This window comes from Juglans regia, chromosome 3, assembly GCF_001411555.2.
Source record: "Juglans regia cultivar Chandler chromosome 3, Walnut 2.0, whole genome shotgun sequence".
Taxonomy (NCBI): domain Eukaryota; kingdom Viridiplantae; phylum Streptophyta; class Magnoliopsida; order Fagales; family Juglandaceae; genus Juglans; species Juglans regia.
Genome location: NC_049903.1, coordinates 17,890,914 through 17,908,402, shown reverse-complemented (window position 1 = coordinate 17,908,402; position 17,489 = coordinate 17,890,914). Strand labels below are relative to the sequence as shown.

At 33.8% G+C, this 17,489-nt stretch overlaps 1 protein-coding gene across 1 annotated transcript; it reads right to left on the bottom strand.

Moving 5' to 3' along the window:
- Positions 1-9,301: 9,301 nt before the first annotated feature.
- On the bottom strand, positions 9,302-16,871 carry LOC109020717 (ras-related protein RABF2a). The gene is made up of 7 exons (XM_019003238.2): positions 16,623-16,871; positions 14,026-14,103; positions 13,761-13,928; positions 13,231-13,279; positions 12,949-13,022; positions 10,056-10,149; positions 9,302-9,666 (listed from the first exon to the last, which is right to left on the bottom strand). The coding sequence occupies exons 1-7, from the start codon at positions 16,659-16,661 to the stop codon at positions 9,566-9,568; spliced, it is 603 nt and encodes a 200-aa protein (XP_018858783.1). The 5' UTR covers positions 16,662-16,871; the 3' UTR covers positions 9,302-9,565.
- Between the last annotated feature and the right edge of the window lie 618 nt (positions 16,872-17,489).

Sequence of the window (17,489 nt, the reverse complement as noted above, 5' to 3'; positions counted from 1 at the left end):
CGTTTATCTGTTACATGTCATGAATGCCATGTCATTTATTACTATACATGTTTATCTGTTACACATCATGGTTACATATCATGAGTCATGCGAGTCCATCATGAAATGTTTTACAAGTCAATCGTGCACAAGATGCTTGCGGCGTAATCATTCTGATTGTCAGAGTATATCTATTTAAAACTTATACAAGGTACTCCTGTCATAATCATTTTGATTGCTATAATACTTTATTTTTAAAATAGTCATGGTGAAATCATTCTAATTGTAAGAGTGTTTCTATTAAAACTATTACAAGGTACTCCTATAGGAATTATTTTAATTATTAGGGTATCTCTATTAAAATACTGATGGCGTAATTATTCTATTTGCCTAAGTATTTCTAATGGAATACATTGGGTAGAATCATTCTGATTGTTCAAATATTCCTAACGAAGCAATTGGCTGAATCATTCTGATTGCAAGGTTTTCTATTCAATCATGTATATGTTAACAAGTTTTCAAGTTCATATCACGTTCCTGTCAAGTTTAGTTCATGCCACGTTCAGTTCAGTCAAGTCATGTCACGTCCATGTTCAATCACATTATTTTCATGCCAATCACATGTCATAGTATTTGTCAAGTCATGTCGCGCATACTCATGTTCATGCATGATGCATCCATATCATTTTACTGTCGTGCATACATATGTATACTATTAGTCGTTTGGCAGCTTACTTACTGAGATTTGTAAATAAATCTCATTTGGTAGTCTCAACTACTATTCCTCCGAGAATGGTAGACGATGTGTCAAGATCTCAAATACCCGCACCTGGTAGACTGGACAAGCCTAAGTAGTACACAGCGAGACGACGAGGAACTGATAACTACGATTATACTTTTTTGGACGCGATCTTAGAGATTATAGTCAAGCTACATGAGCAACTTAGTAGTTAAATACAACAGATTTTATTTCCAAACTGTATTTATAAAGCGTTGTCTCCAGTACTTATGTTGTTACAAACTTTTTGGACAAGTGTTGTATCCTTTTCAATATTTGTTTATCATTTGAAATTACAAAGTATGGTTATGTTTTTTGGATATAATATTTCTAGTACATAGTATTGCTCAAAAAAAAAAAAATTATTCACTATGAATATTGCATATTATTAAAGGACAGTGTTCTTGGGACCGACATTTAACCGAAGGAAGTGTACCGATGAGTGCAAATGCACTTTTTTTTATTCAATTTTTACACAGTTTTAAATATTTTTAAAAAATAAATAATATCAATTCACTAATATTCAATTTCTTAATCATTAAGTAAAAAAAATTAAAAACCAAAATTCAATCGATCACTTTTATCGGTTCAACTAGCATTTTCCATTATTAAATGCATGCTATGTGCACCGCGTCTTTAAATATCATGAATGGAGGTATGTCACCTTGTGTTACATGTTCTGGCGCTTCAAGCTCCCTCAAATTCCAAGTGGGGGTTGAGGACATCACGTTATTTCTTGGTAGCCCAAATAGATATTAGCTACCATTGTCATGTGTTGAAGTTTATTTTGAATTAAAGTATTATATGAAGTCATGTTAGTTTATAGCTTCGTATGCATTGACCTTTGACTAAATAAGATTTTAACACACTTGACCAAATAGACTGGTCCTCATCATAGTAAAAGTACACCAAATCTACCTAAGCATTGCAACTTATACATATAGAGCATTCACGTCTCATTCCTCGTAAATTTTCTCAAGTTTTGGCTAAAAACCACCATTCCTAAAATTTTATTCTAGATTTTACTCATTTTTCAAAAATCTCCTACATCTCATTCCTTATCATTTTTCTATTCTATTAAAAATAATCTTTCTCTATTCTTTCTTTATTATTTTTCTCTCACTTCTATTTAAGATTATAAGTTTTTAACTACTCACTCTTTTGTCTTTTTCCTTATGTTTTGAACTATCACTTTGTAGCTAATATTTTAAACACAGCCGATTTTTTGGTGGGTACGATATAGTTTTAAAATTATTGCAGTTTTAAAAATAATAAAATATTTTATAAAAATTCACCTTTGTCTAACAGTTTTGAAAGTTTTTGAAATAATAAAAATCGCCTTTTATAAAAATAGTTTTGAAAATTTTCTTTTAAGAAATAAAAAAATCAAGATTATAGTTTTCTCTGTGATCAAACGGTAATATTTTTTATCCTTTGTCTAATGGAAACATTTTTATCATTTATCTAACGGTAATATTTTTGTCCTTTATCTAGTAGTAACACATCTTTTCCTACTTGTAACTGTTATTTTTTGTCATTTTCCTAATAGACATATTTTCAAATAGTAACATTTTTTTGTATAAATAAGAGCACTTCTGAGTCCATTCACATCTAGAGCAACGTAAGTCTCATTTCATCTTAAGAGAAAATTCTCATTCCAGCCTTATTTTCCACTCACTTTTTAATGGCTAATTCTTTCTTTTGCAAATTGCTGCTTCACGTAGACTCTGAAGATAAGTTAGAGCTTGTTCTTAATGACGATTGAGGATCAACATCTACTCGTCGTGGTCCTCGCCAACGTCGCAAGTACATTAGGTGTGATCATATTGAAGACCACGAATGGCTATTTCGCAATGATTTTGCAACAGCACCAGTATATCCCTTGAATCTATTTCAAAAGAGATTTCATATGAATCGTTCTCTATTTCTTCGTATTCTGCGTGAGGTAGAAGTTTTCGAACCCTACTTCATCCAAAGAAGAGATAATGCTGGAAGATTCGGTCTATCTTCTCCGCAAAAGATAACTGTTTCACTTAAAATGCTATATGGAGCAACTGCTGATTTTATGGATGAATACATTTGGATTGAAGAAAGCACCGGAATGGAGAGTTTGAAAAAAATTTGTAACTATAGTAATAAATATTTTTTATAATGAATATTTTACATTTTCAAGTACCAATGATATTGCTCGATTGCTCACTATTGGTGAATAACGTGGTTTTCTAGGAATGCTAGGAAGCATTGATTACATGCATTGGAAGTGAAAAAATTATCAGTCTACGTGAAAAGGTATGTACTCTGAGCACAATCATGAATCAATTATTATATTAGAAACAGTTGCTTTATATGATCTTTAGATATGACATGTCTTTTTTGGATTATCCAATTCTCATAACGATATCAATGTGCTAGAGAGATCTTTTATTTTCCATGAACTTCCCCAAGGACATGCTCCTCCAGTGAATTACTCAATTAATGGTAATGACTACACTATGGGGTACTACCTTGTCGATGGTATTTATAAAAAATGGTCAACATTTGTGAAGACAATCTCATCTCCACAAGAGAACAAAAAGATATATTTTTTTACCGCAACAAAGGAATCAGAAAGAAAGGATGCAGAGCGTGCATTTAGGATCCTTCAACAATGCTTTACATTCGTTTGTGGACCTGCTTGAATGTTCAAAATCAATTATTTAACAAATATTATGAAAGCTTGCGTAATTTTACATAACATGATCATCGAAGACAAGCGTGATAATAATGGGGTTCCTGAGTTCAAGTATGAACAACTTGATGAGGATCTGCCTAAATTGTTGCGCAATCCTACATCTAGACTTTTGGAGCTCATTCAAAGTCATCATGAGATTAGAGACAATTCAGCTCATCATCAACTCCAATCAGACATAATTGAGAATCAATGGAAATTATATTCCTAAAATTAGAAAAGATGCAATCCACTATAATTTATGTTGTCAGTAGTGACTAAATATTTTTGATTGTATAATTTCTTTTCCCTAAAAAATAGTGGCAGAACAACATAGACCAAAATATCTGGTTGTATTTTGCTTATCTGTAATGTTTGAAATATTTGTAATATTTGTTTACTATTTTCTATCCATGCACAAGTTTACCATATGTCCATTCCTAAATTTCCTCAAAAACCACATTTATGTGAAAAATAATAATGTGTTACAAATTAACCAATGATTTAACATTGGTGAATGTCACTGCTTCTCTCCATTACGCTTCATCATAATTTCCATTTGACGCTGCTGGAAGTATGTGCGTTGTATTTCAAGTAAGCCAGTAACATCCACTAACATGATCCACTCCTCTCTATCTAACTAGTCCATCTTCGCTCTCTCCTCCGCTTTAAACCGGACAAATTCAAGTCTCTCGACTTCCAACCTAAGCCTCTTGTCCTCTTACTGTATTTTATGACCCTTCATTTCTCAATCATATTGCATCTTCTCTTCTTTAAGATGGAAAAACTCTTTCTCTTGAACGTGTAACTCCTCAAGAAGAGTATACTTCATTTTGGGGATTTCGGCAATATCCTCAATTGGTCTAATTGGGGCCTTTCATTTTGCTTTCTCATATTTCATTCCTATTGGCCTCTCCAACTCAACAACATTATTGTTAACAACATGCTGCTCATTTGCTAAATCTACAAACGTGTTAGTAAAGATTGTTAAATATTTTAACATGAACATTAATAATTTGATCTTTGATTTTCTATAATCTACAATAATAAAAATAATGATAATTAAATACGTACCTTTCTCCATCTGTTTGATGAATAATTTAATCTGACTATGAGATAAGGATCACCCTAGCAACTTAGCCTCACAAGTGTCTCCCGATGGCTAGAGGCACTCTGATGTTGTAGGTTTGACCCCTTACCCCCTCAGCACTATTTATATATTTCTAACCATCAAGAAATCTAAGGACTTTGTGTCCCACTGTAATTAGAAATAGGGTTGTTCTTATCCCACTATGACTCATCACTTAAGAGATAATAATTGAACTATCTTAAACCCATTAGAATATGATTGTGTGGGACAAAGAGTTTAAATTAAACTCTTATAGAGGTATCAGTCGGGGTCACAAAAGTCGTAGATCTTGGCTTTGGACTTTCCTTTCAGCAACGCTAAATCAATTTTTATTGGTCCTTCAACAGGTGCCAACAATACTAAAAAAGAAAGCTACTTTTCTCAAGTGATTGGTACATAGTTTTCGCTTTGTCAAACTTGCAAAATAGAACCAAACAGAAAATAATTAGCAAAGTTGGCCAAGAATTAAATAAAATACTAAGTACAAGAGATTGAAACTAGTGGATGGATATACATTTTCTTGCTCAGTCATACCACTTTGATTCAACCCTTCAACTTGTGCTATCTTCGCACAAAATTTGTTGGTCACTTTTTGAATCGTGGACCACCAATGTATTAAGAACCCAACGGTCCAATCCGTTGTACTTTGTTTATACTGATTGAAGTATAAACCAATTTTCTCCAAAATTTGGGCATGTATTTTATCGGTTCCTTGGATGGCATCTACACTAGTATTAAACCATGCAGAGACAAGAAGTTTGTTTTCTTCTTGGGTGAAGTTTGCACCCCTTACTGATTTTTTCTCTGAAAAAATGCCTAATTGAGGTGGAGGAGGAGAGTCTTCCAACATCACTAGAAAGTGTTGAGTTAGACTTGAGTAAGTCTGATCAATCTTAGGGTCCTCATTGAGGAGGTTAGTGAAAAACATATGTTCATGGTCTTATGAATCTAGCAGTACTAATTGTAGATAATGAGCAGTTCAACTAAACATGTTAGAAGCTCAAAAGCAATTGGGACAAGACATTTCAAACCAGCTCAAGAAATAAATGGTGACATATAGGAAGTGGCAATTTCTTAAATGGTTGCAACATCAGTTGCCAGTATTCATTGGTCTCCCGGGTTACCCTACCATTGAGTATGTGCCAATTTTCCTTTGTTCCCACTCAACTTGTCATTATCACAGCCAAAGGCTATACAATTTAATTGCAAACAAACAAATCCAACTAACAATCAAGATGCATGAGGTAGAAAATCAAGCTCTAAAAACAGCAAAGAAAATGGAACAAAGAGCCCCCTAAATGGAAAAGAACATCATGCTAAATGGAACAGAACAACATGCTAAATGGAAAAAATAACAATGAAAGGGTCAAACAAGAACATCATGGAACACAAGAATCTTAATGGATGAGGTTCTGGTCAAAAAATGAAAGGGATGCAACACATTGCAAACTAGTGGATGGGTTTTCTGAAAAAGTAGAAGAGGTAAGAAAACTTGGATAAAGATTTAATGATTTAACTCACAGTTCAACTTGTGGAGTAGGTAACTGAAGAAGAACCACAAGAAGAGACTACAATTCACCTCCCCAGAAACACATCTGAAACTAATAATGTGTTAATCAAAACAGTAACAAAAATTCTAGTTGATGTGCCAGCAATGTGTGCCTCACTTATTTTCAAGCAAAAGGAGAAAAACAGAAATCCACAGAAACCCAAAACAATAAGTATGAGGGTTGAGAAAGGGTGTAAAAACAGAAAACAAAAGGCTTGCAAACAAAAGAGAGAGAAAAAGAAGGGTGTGCCAAAGAATAATATTCAACTACCAGCTACTTGCCCAGAAATGTTCATTGAGAAAGTTAAACAAGTGCAAATTAATAAATTTAATAAATAAACAAGTGCAGATGGATTACTCCTCCCCCTCTTAAGAAGCAAAGTCACTCATCCCAAGAAAAAAAAAGATTGCTCAGAAAAAAATAAAAAATATGGAAAAATAATCATGAGAGAAATTGGTTTTGAAATCTATCTCAGCAAAAACAAACATACTGCTCTTAAAAATGGATTACAAAGATAAGATAAAAAGGTTGATGCTCACAGGAAACTTTAATGGTTGTGATGCACATAATATAGTTAAAATAACTACTCCAAAGTTCTAAGACAAACATGATAAGTTTACAAAATGAAAGTTTCATTATTTTTTCACAAAGATTCAATTTGATAAGACAGTCCCAATCACTAGTTTTAAAATCTGAAACAATTCAGAATAATTATTCAGGATTCCTACTCAAAAGTCAAACCTTAAACCCATATTAGTTGCAAAAGACTTCAAGATGCTTATACTAGTAAGCACACACAATCCAATACAAAAAATAGTTCATAATAATTATTCTTTGCTTCATGAAGGATTCCCTCTCAACTTACACACACAGCTCTCCTTTTACAAGAGTCAGATAATGGTGAGTGGTGAAGCTTGAACTGTAGTGATTATTACAATTCAAAACCCTTATTCTTCATAAAAACGTAGGATCTATGGCCATGTTTTAGACTAAACATTTCAGACATTATCTAAACTCGGGCAAAGAGCCCCCTAATGCAACAAGGTTGAAGCTGTCCTAAGTATTTCTTTTTCTCACTTGGTAGAATTGCATTGTTGCATTAATGTAGGGACCACAATACAACATATAACAAATTGGGGATAAGTAAATAGGGGATAAGTTACAGCCAAATATTACAAATATTTTTCTATGATGCATAGAATGGTTTTTTTATAGCATGTTTAGGAAAGGAGCGCAAGCTCGAATAGCTGCAACACATTTAACACTAGTTGCCTTTGTGAAACTATCACAATAAAGATGGTTATCCGAGTTACCTTACCATATTAATCGAGCTCAATTCACAACACTTGTGGTTTAGACTTCCAATAAAAGAAATTGAATCATCATCACAACCTTACACTACACACGTAGCCCCAACGAGAGCCCTAAAGCAACACCAAAAGCTACAAAGGACAAAGGTATAACTAAACAAAAAAATGAAATAGCCAATGAACAACAAGAACCTGGCCAACAACACAACATTAATCAACATATCACAAATAACATGTGTAAACCAAATATCCCAGAAACAAATATTGTCCAAATATCATAGCAACAACTCCTTATAATCCAAAAATCACAGCAATAGCCTCCTCAAATCAAATAATCACGCAAATCACCATGATATTGGAGAGTATGAAAATCATAGAATTAACACATCAGTGGCTCAAATTACATAATCACAATGGCTCAAGTCCAACCCAGAGAATATAGAATCACAGTGGCTCAAATCACAAAATCACAATGGCTCAAATCACAGAATCATTGTTGCTAAAATTACAAAATCACAATGGCTCAAAGTGAGTAACAACAGAAAACCCAACTCAGAGAACATAGCACAAAGACTTCATTTCAGAGTATGAATATCACATAAATTAAACAAAGCATGAATGAAAGAAACTCACCGAACTGATTTTCCCTAAATTGCTTTCCAAATCTCTAACAAAATCTCACTTGGTGAAACCTTAGAGAAGCTCAGACAAAGACATGCGAAATATCAATGTACAGTCAGTTATTGATGGGGTTTTCAATTTCAATTTCGATTTTCAACTCACAAAGAACCAATGGAACACATGAATGCACACTGAGTATACGGATTCGAAACTGAGATTTCTCTTAGATGAAACCAATGAGAGAGATTGAAAGAGTGTGAGGCTAGTTTGTGAGTGAGAAGGGTAGAAACTTACCTATCGAAGACGTACGGAGAGGCTGCCAAACAGTGCGAGAAACCCAGAAATCCCTAATTTTGGAAACCAGTTGGGAGGGGGGAGAGAAGTTTTCTCAAGAATTTTTCCTATATTTTGGAGAATACGAAGGTTTAGGCTGCATTTGGATATTGAGTTGAATTGAGTTTAGTTGAGATGAAAAAATATTGTTAGAATATTATTTTTTAATATTATTATTATTTTAAAATTTAAAAAAATTAAATTATTTATTATATTTTATATTAAAATTTGAAAATTTTATAATAATGAGTTGAAATAAATTAAAATAGATTTACTAACCAAACCAAACCCAGAAGCATGTGACTTACGCACACTCACCTCTTTATCCCGAATAGGTAAACCAAAATGTTAGTAACCTAACTTTTCTCAAAAGTTTTAACAGGGTCCTGACCAACTACAAATCATGCTATTGTACCTTAGCACAGTTTTTTAGAGACTATTTTAATCATCATCATTTTGTTATTCTTTACATGGTATAAGATGTGTGATAGATAAGTAAAAATAATAATAAAATATTTTTAATTATTTGATAGCACGTTAGGAATGATGAAAGTGAAAAAAATTCCTCATCAAGAGTTATTAAGTTGATATTCAATCTGGGCAGCAATAAATGCTGTAAAACACATTGTGTCTCACCCCAGTTCTTTGCCTCGTGGTTTGGTCAAGTTCAAGAAGATCGAAATCCCAGTCTGTCACAGATGAACCTTTGTATACAGCGATGATGATCAATTGTCCGGCATTCAAAGCATACTCACGTAGATCAAACTCATTGATCAATAGTAAGGTTCTGATTACAATAATGTTGTCTGATTCTGCACTCTTTTATTGGCTGCTTGAGCTTGTTACAATAAGCGGTAATATATCTGTGCTTACAATCATGCTCGCTTCTCGATGTCACAAACAAACATTGTTAATTGGAAGCTGAACCTTTTCAATTTGCAACTGAAAATGAAGCACACCACACTGTTTCATTTCATTAGTAGACCATATATCCACAATCATTTACTGGAAAAAAAAAAAAACAAAGCATCCGAACATGCCTGTACAGTTCTAAATGAGTTGTGCACAGACAAAAACTAGACAACTACACGGTTGATTTCTACTGTGCATCACAGAAGTTGATAAAGATACAAGCACACAGCTAGCGGCAACTTTTCTTTAAGAGCAACAAGATGCACTTGCTACCCTTTCCGCAGGTCTATCCATAAGAACCATTCCTGATGGATTCTGGACTGGTTGCACTCGAGGTAGTCTTTTTGCTGTACAGAAAAACACAACAGAATCAGTCACAATGTCAAAAACAGAGGATTCATACATGAGCAAACACTCTGCACATAGACGGAGAAATTTTGTGTTTCTGCAGTCGTGGCAGACATTGGCAATGAAAAAGTTGCTGGATAGATTAGGTTGGTCCTCACAAGTCTTCGGCATTATTTTCATGGTAACAACTCAGAACCATTTCAACAGACTTTCTCCTAAATAACTTACCCACCTACAACAACCAGTGAAGTACAAGTAGAGAAACAGACCTCACAAAATTAGATACTAAACGCAAGATTAAGGTTGCATACAATCTAAACTGGGTTTTCACTAAATGTCCTTAAATGGAGCTGATTCCCTAACCTAAACAACTACCATAGAAACATACCTATCTCGTGGAAGATGTCATTGACATTAGCTGCAGTTTTTGCAGAGGTTTCCAAGAAGTAAAGGCCATTTTCCTGAGCATATGCTTGTGCTTCCTGTACCAAAGTAGCAATTAGATAAGCAACACGCAAACTGATAAACATAAAACATGTGGACGTACACTGAAACTAACTAAAATAATGTCAACCAGAAGCAGGTTCCAGCCTGGGATCTAGCCTAGAATTACTAAGCATAATTCATTCAATAATCCCTTCGAAAAATCCTCACCACTGACAATTTGAGGAAAAGTGGTCTCATTATTATGGATTGGTGCTACTTGGGTAAGAAAAATGGGGAATCCGTGGATCATCTATTGTCACATTGTGAGGTGACTCGGTTTTTGTGGAATGAGATCCTTAATCGGACTGGTGAGGCATGGGTTATGCCTGGAAGAGTTTTGGATATTTTTAAATGCTGGACAGGTATTAGGGGAAATGTTCACATTGCCGCTATGTGGAAAGTGATCCCTCATTGTATTATGCGGTGTTTGTGGATGGAGAGGAATAAGAGGTGTTTTGAAGACCGGGAGTGTTCCTTGGAAGAGCTTAAAAGATTCTTTTATAATACATTTTTTTCTTGGGCTTCGATCATTATTTTTAATTAGAATTTTCATAATTTGCTTGTATCCCTCACTAGTGCTTAGTGGTACTTAAGCATATTCTTTATATACTCCCTGTGTACTTGGGTTATGCCTTATTCTATTAATAAATAAAAAACTCTCCAAAGAGACAAGCTAGGTTACCAATCAGCCCTTAAAAAATGTATGAACTAGACATAGCACATTCATTTCCTTCCTTTTATTTGTTTATTCCTTTTCTCAAATAGACCCTAAAAAATGTATGTAATGGACATATCATGCTGGTTTTCTTTCCTTCATATATTATTCTATCTTCCCCAACATGGGAAACCAGTCCAGTAAATAACCTGACTAAGAGTGATAACCTGGTCTTCAGACACTCACCTACTTCTAAGGATAGATAGAAAAGATTGGGCAATGCCTACATGACAATTTTGGAAACACGTTCAGTTCTTACCACCCCTTACCTGTTAGGCCTGGTTTGGTTTGGTAGATGAGATGAAATCATTTCATATAATCATTACAACTTTCTCAAATTCTCACACAACAATATAATAAACAATTCAACTTTTTCAATTTTCAAAACAAAAATAATATTAAAAAATTATATTCTAACAATATTTTATTTAACTTTCAACTTTGATCTCATTTCATCTCATCTGTATAACCAAACGAGGCCTTAGTATTGGCTATCAGTTAATTTTGATTCCTTTGCTCCGTGTTGTTGCATGTGCAAAAAGAGCAGAGAGACTATGGGCCATTTACTTCCTTCATTGTAAGATGGCCACAACCTTATGAAATGAATTTTTTGCTAGGGTGGGGATAGCTTGGGTGATGTCAAGAAGGGTAGTTGACTTCCTCGCAAATTGGAAAGGTTTGCATGGTAACTTGCAAATCATAGCAATATGGAAGATGGTTCCCATTTGTGCTTATGGTGGGGTCTTTGAAGGGAGAGGAATGACAAAAGTTTTGAAGATCGTGCGCGGTCAATGGACAAGCTAAGAGCTTTGTTTTTCACACTTTATTACAGTGGTCAATGGTATTAGACTTCAATGGTCTGAATATCCTATGCCTAGTTCTCATCAATAAAATCCTTATTTACCGATTAAAAAAAAAGAAAGAAATCTTCTGCATTTTATTTTTTTTTGGGTATCTAATAAAATAAAAAACTTTAAATTTAGAAATTTTTTGTTAATATAGCTATGCCACATGAATAACTACCCATGTGGCATATGTTATTTCTCTTAATATTGATTTTTCAAAAGGGCCTAATGGCAATTTTTAAAATTATTTCTGGAAATGTCGGCAGCTTTCTAAACTTTAGGTATCAAATTAGACTGTTTCCTCAAGGATTAATAAGCACTTGCACAATAATGCTATCCATTAACATTTTGATTCAATTAATAGCAATCTTCTTGGAGTTAAAATGCTCAACCAAATATTAGATAATTTGTCGCCATGTGAGGAAGAAGAAAGATGAAATCGGAATCCAGTTTTGGCATGTGATTCATTTTATAGAGGTTGGTTCTACATTAAATTAGAAACTAAACTAAATGAAGAAACCACCAAACCACACCCCCCCCCCCCAAAAAAAAAAAAAAACCAAAAAAAAGAAAGAAGAAGAAATAAAAAGCGCACACATACATAGACAAAAACAAAAAAAAAAAATGAAACCAAACGTCTGTCATCACTGCAGTAACATTAAAAGGGAGTGCAAGGCCATGGCATTGGTTCACGAACCTTTTTTTTTTTTTTTGCTTCATGTTTTCACTAATTTTCTCATGCTAGAAGTCACATCTGCCTTAAATCTTAATATAATTTTTGTACTTTTTGTCCAATTCATCATTTTAGTATTGTTTTGGTAGATTTTCTCTTTTTCTTAATATAATTTTCGTACTTTTTGTCCAATTCATCATTTTAGTATTGTTTCTGGTAGATTTTCTCTTTTTCTGAGAGAATTGGAGACATGAGCATGCAAATCGGGCACAAGTTACTAGGAAAGAAATCCAACAAGCATGTCAGCTTCAAAGACTATACCTTTGCCTCTCTCCTCTAACAAACTCTAAAGCAGATCATTAGTCATATTTTCTTGGGCACTTAAAACCATCAGTATGACCTAATGGAATATATTTTAAATTCCACAACAATGACTAACTGTTTGAAACTTCACGAGTTTAATGGTGTTGTTAAGCCAATACGTTACAAGATTGCACAGATTGCACAATTTACTGCAATTAACAATTAAGCACATTAACTAAAGCAGGAATCAGATGCTTACCTCTGCTGCCACCTTTCTCGTATCTAGCAAATCCGCTTTGTTGCCAGCCAATGCCATGACCATATTTGGATTGCCTTGTGACAATAAAAAAGAAGTTAGTAATGCAAGTTAATGTTCTTCTGATGCAGTTAATACAAATTATTAAATTCAATCGATGCTGTAACAGATTCAGATGTAGGTAGGACTATTAAGTCCAACATGAAGGAGGCTACATGCAATGGCCAATAAAGAGACAGGTATATACACGTTTTTTATATGCAACACAAGAATGTAAAACACTACCTTGTGCTTGAAGCTCTTGGACCCATTTTTTTGCCCGCTCAAATGAGGCCTAAAAGAGAAGGGAAAAAAAAGTTTGCTTAATTAGACTAATAGCAACAAAGCCAACTGTCAGCATTATCAACCTAAATCCAGACTTTCCATAACCATCTAAACTGCTTACAGATTTCAGCAAACTAGCCTAAACCATTTCTTTTAGCCAAAAAATCTTAAATTTCGGCAAATCAAACTATAAGGCCTTTGTGAATATTTATTGACAATGCTACAATTTTAATTTTCAAATTCTATTAAAATTCATAGTAGATTGTTTAGAGAGAGAGAGGAAAAAACAAAATTCTTATGATGCCCTCGTCTCTCTATGGCATGCCTGTATCCATGTGTAAAAACATCAGTAGGGAAGAAGAGTGAAAAGCAAAGTGGATGGATCTCCTCACAAGGAACAAAGCAAAACATAAAAGATGAAAACCTTCCCTTAAAAAATACAAAATGCGTGAAGTGGGAATAGGTATACATTCCATTTTCTCATGACTCACTTGGTTTGTAATATCATACACAATAATTGCAGCAGCAGCTCCTCTGTAGTACATAGGAGCCAAGCTATGATATCTCTCTTGACCAGCTGTGTCCCAAATCTCAAATTTGACTGTTGCATCATTTACAGCCAAAGTTTGTGAGAAAAAGGCAGCACCTATTGTTGATTCCTACAGAAGTTACATGGCAAAAGATCAGTTCCAGGATCAAAGAGGCAGAGCTTTAATTGAGAACATAATAGATCCAATATTATTATTAGCACCAAACCTGAAACTCAATAAATTGCCCTTTAACAAAGCGCAAGACTAAACTAGACTTCCCAGCTCCAACATCACCAAGAAGTACCTGAAGCAAAACATCAAATATTACCCTTGTGTCAGTCAGGATCATTTCAAAAAAACAAGAGGAAATTAGGAAAAAAAACTGATGAAGTGAACAAAATTCATAACCTAAACCCTAACTTCATAGTTTGACCCACCTGTTCAGAAAGGACAAAATAAAGCAAATCACCACTACAATACCACAAGCATCCCAACATTATTCAGAACTAAATCAAAATTTGTTTAAGAGCATCAAGAAAATAAATAAATGCCTCAAACAACATATGGGTTTGCATGAAAAGCATGAACAATCCCAAAAGTAAAATAATAATAAATACCACATATATAAAGCACACCCTAATCAGACAGGAATAGGGCAAGTAGTTTTACGAAATTTGGGATTAGGACTCTCTAAAGTTTCTACCCAAACTTTAGGGTCTAGAACGTGAGAGAAATAGATAAATAAAATGGTTCTTACAGCATTAATTAATGCCCATGTGAATTTTCTAGGCAGTAATAAATATTGTAGAATCCACTTCGTGTATCTATTACTCTCCCTGTAACAGCCCAGTCCCACATTAAGAATATAATCACCCTATGCAATAACCCACGTAGGGTAGGTACATTAGGTAACTTCCCCCCATCGGGCCATATCATGCAGTGCTCCGATATCTCATGGCTGACCTTACCTACTGGCCTTGATTCCATATGTACTGACCCAAGGAAGGTACCACATCTACGCCATTATCTCAAAAAGACTAGTAAATTTAAAATTTCTCTATATCACTTAGAAAGCTCAGATTCACTTAATAAATAGCTAATGTGGAACTTAGAATCCATGACCACCTTCATAACTTACCCCCTCTATCTGCATTATTCATATTCTCAATGTGGGCAAATGTGATCCCCATATGATAGTGAGGGGAATGAAAAGTTCTTGCTCTTTATAAGGTTCCAATGTGGCTTCAATTGTATCATTGACTAGTCCTTTTGGAGTATAAGCCATGTGGTTTGGACCTTCTATTGGAGCGTTATAGCAAAAGTATTACACTCTCACGTAGGGTGACTCCACATGCCTCAGGTTGGTACGTAACTAAAAATAAATAAATAACTTGAGGTGGCCAGACCACCCTTTCGTTTTATCCCTTGAGGATATGGTTAGCCACCCCAAGGGATAGGGGTGGCAACACAATTTATTGGTTGGATGAGTTATGGCCATACAACTATATGGCTCTAGCCAAACTATATAAGAAAAACAAAACGAAACTATATGGCTCTAGCCTAACACAACTCATTTAATTATACAAGTTAAATCCTTCAATCCTCACACAACCCGTTTAAATAAACAAGTCATGTTGGGTCACCCGCATAACTCATTTAATAAACAAATAATATCCGATTGACTCAAACACGATCCGGCACGTTTTGACCTATACTTAATATAACTGGGTTGAACTAATCCAAACAATTGACCTAACCTAATTTTTTAACAGGAAACAGAAATTTTGATTATTAAGAAATGCAAAAAGCATGGTCTAACTACACAGGTTGTGAACCAAACAATTGAAAAAATAAGATTGCATTCCAACACAGAACTTCATAAAGCCTGAGCATCATCATTAGTCAATACCGTGGTCATAATGTTTTTTTTTTTTAGTGACCAAATTTAATTTAATTATATAAGTTACGCATTCTATTGTGAGTTAAATAGGTTGTTACCAACTTGCTAAGTTAATCAGCCCCACCAAGGGAATGGTTGGAGGCAAAGAGCCAAGCACGAGAAGTAAATCTCCTCACCCCGCTCACCATGCATGAGGAGAGAGATCTTCCCCCCCTTGAGGCCACCATAAGGATCTCTGGCTAACCGTGCAAGCTAGCTTTATGTAGTTTGTTTTTTTTGTTTTTATGTAGTTTTTTTATTATGATTTGCGAAACATGTGGAAATCTTTTTTTTTTTTTTTTTTGTAGTTTTTTTTATTATGATTTGTGAAACATGTGGAAATCATATTCTTAAATTTTTTTTATCACAGTATCCACAATTTAAGAATATGATCTCCATCAGACAGTGGAAGAAAAATACAAACATTTTTTTTATAGGTAATAAAAAATACAAACATATATGCCCAGTAAAGATAGAAAAAAAAATACAAATAAATAAGTCCAAGCCGCATCAGAATTCGAAACCGAATCATGAACAATCCGAACAAAATTATTGAGTATCCAGGCAACTGGCAAGTTAAAACCATAAATTACATAAAAACAGATGAACAAATTCTTGAAGATCAAGCCAGACGTATCGGAATTGGCATAAAAAAATCCAAAGCCCAATCAAAATTCTTGACAACTAAGCTAAACCCACATCACAGTTTGCATCAAAATTATCCAGAAGCGAATTAAATGTCTTCAGAATCAAAGCAAACCCACATCAAAATTCGCACGAAAACAGACACAAACCAAAACGAAAGAAGACATTAAAATTATACTGAGCCCCGAAACGAACGGAAACGGGCTGCACAAAGAGGCTTAAGTGATCAAAATCCTCACCAATTTGGCATTAATGTTCTTGTTCCCAGTTGTAGCCATGATCGTAATCGATTGAAGGATCGCGATATGGGATAAAAGTAAAAAAGCGGAATTCAGATAGACGTTGACAAGAGCGAGGAGGGGTTAATACAAGCGAAGGCAAAAAACACAAGAAAGGATCCTCACCCAACCCAGCAACCCCCTCTCTTTCTACGAAAGACTCCCGAGTGTACGCGAAAGCGATTGTATTTCTCACCTTTGGCTGTTTGGCATTTTCAATTCTGACGTTAGACTTTTATTAGTTTTTGGTTCTCTTTTGTTTTTCTTTTTTTCTTTTTTTTCTTTTTTTGAGTCATGTGTAGGCCCATGATTGGTCCGATAAGTTCATTTGATCTTTTTTTTCTTTTATTTATTTCTTTATATTCTTCACCATTTTGTTAAAAATATTTATAATATTATTAAAAAATATTTTCTTAATTACAAATAAAAAAAAAAAATTGCATCAAGATCATCTTTATGGCTCCCATATAAAATATAATAAACAATTAATATATAAAATATATTAAACAATTCGATTTTTTAAAATTTTAAAATAAAAATAATATTAAAACATAATTTTATAAAAATATTTTATTTAATTTTTAATAAAATATCTAATTTTATCTTATCTGAAGTGTATTAAAAATATTTTATTTAATTTTTAATAAAATATTTAATTTCATCTTATCTAAAGTGCATTCGACACCAATTTCTTTGTATAATTCAACATGTTGTGCGTGTCAATCGTATTTCATGGGCCTATGGTCTCTTATTATTTAAAAAGTATTATTTATATTTTATAATTTTACTTCCATAATCATACATATTAGTTAATCAGCTATTAAAATG

Bases quoted from the DNA above. Each gene is read 5' to 3' on its own strand.
- LOC109020717 (XM_019003238.2), bottom strand. From the start codon at position 16,661: ATGGCTACAACTGGGAACAAGAACATTAATGCCAAATTG. The intron at 13,929-14,025 runs GTTTGGTGCTAA...TAACTTCTGTAG, and splicing joins GGCAATTTATTGAGTTTCAG to GAATCAACAATAGGTGCTGC. The intron at 9,667-10,055 runs GTATGTTTCTAT...TTTTCTGTACAG, and splicing joins TGACATCTTCCACGAGATAG to CAAAAAGACTACCTCGAGTG.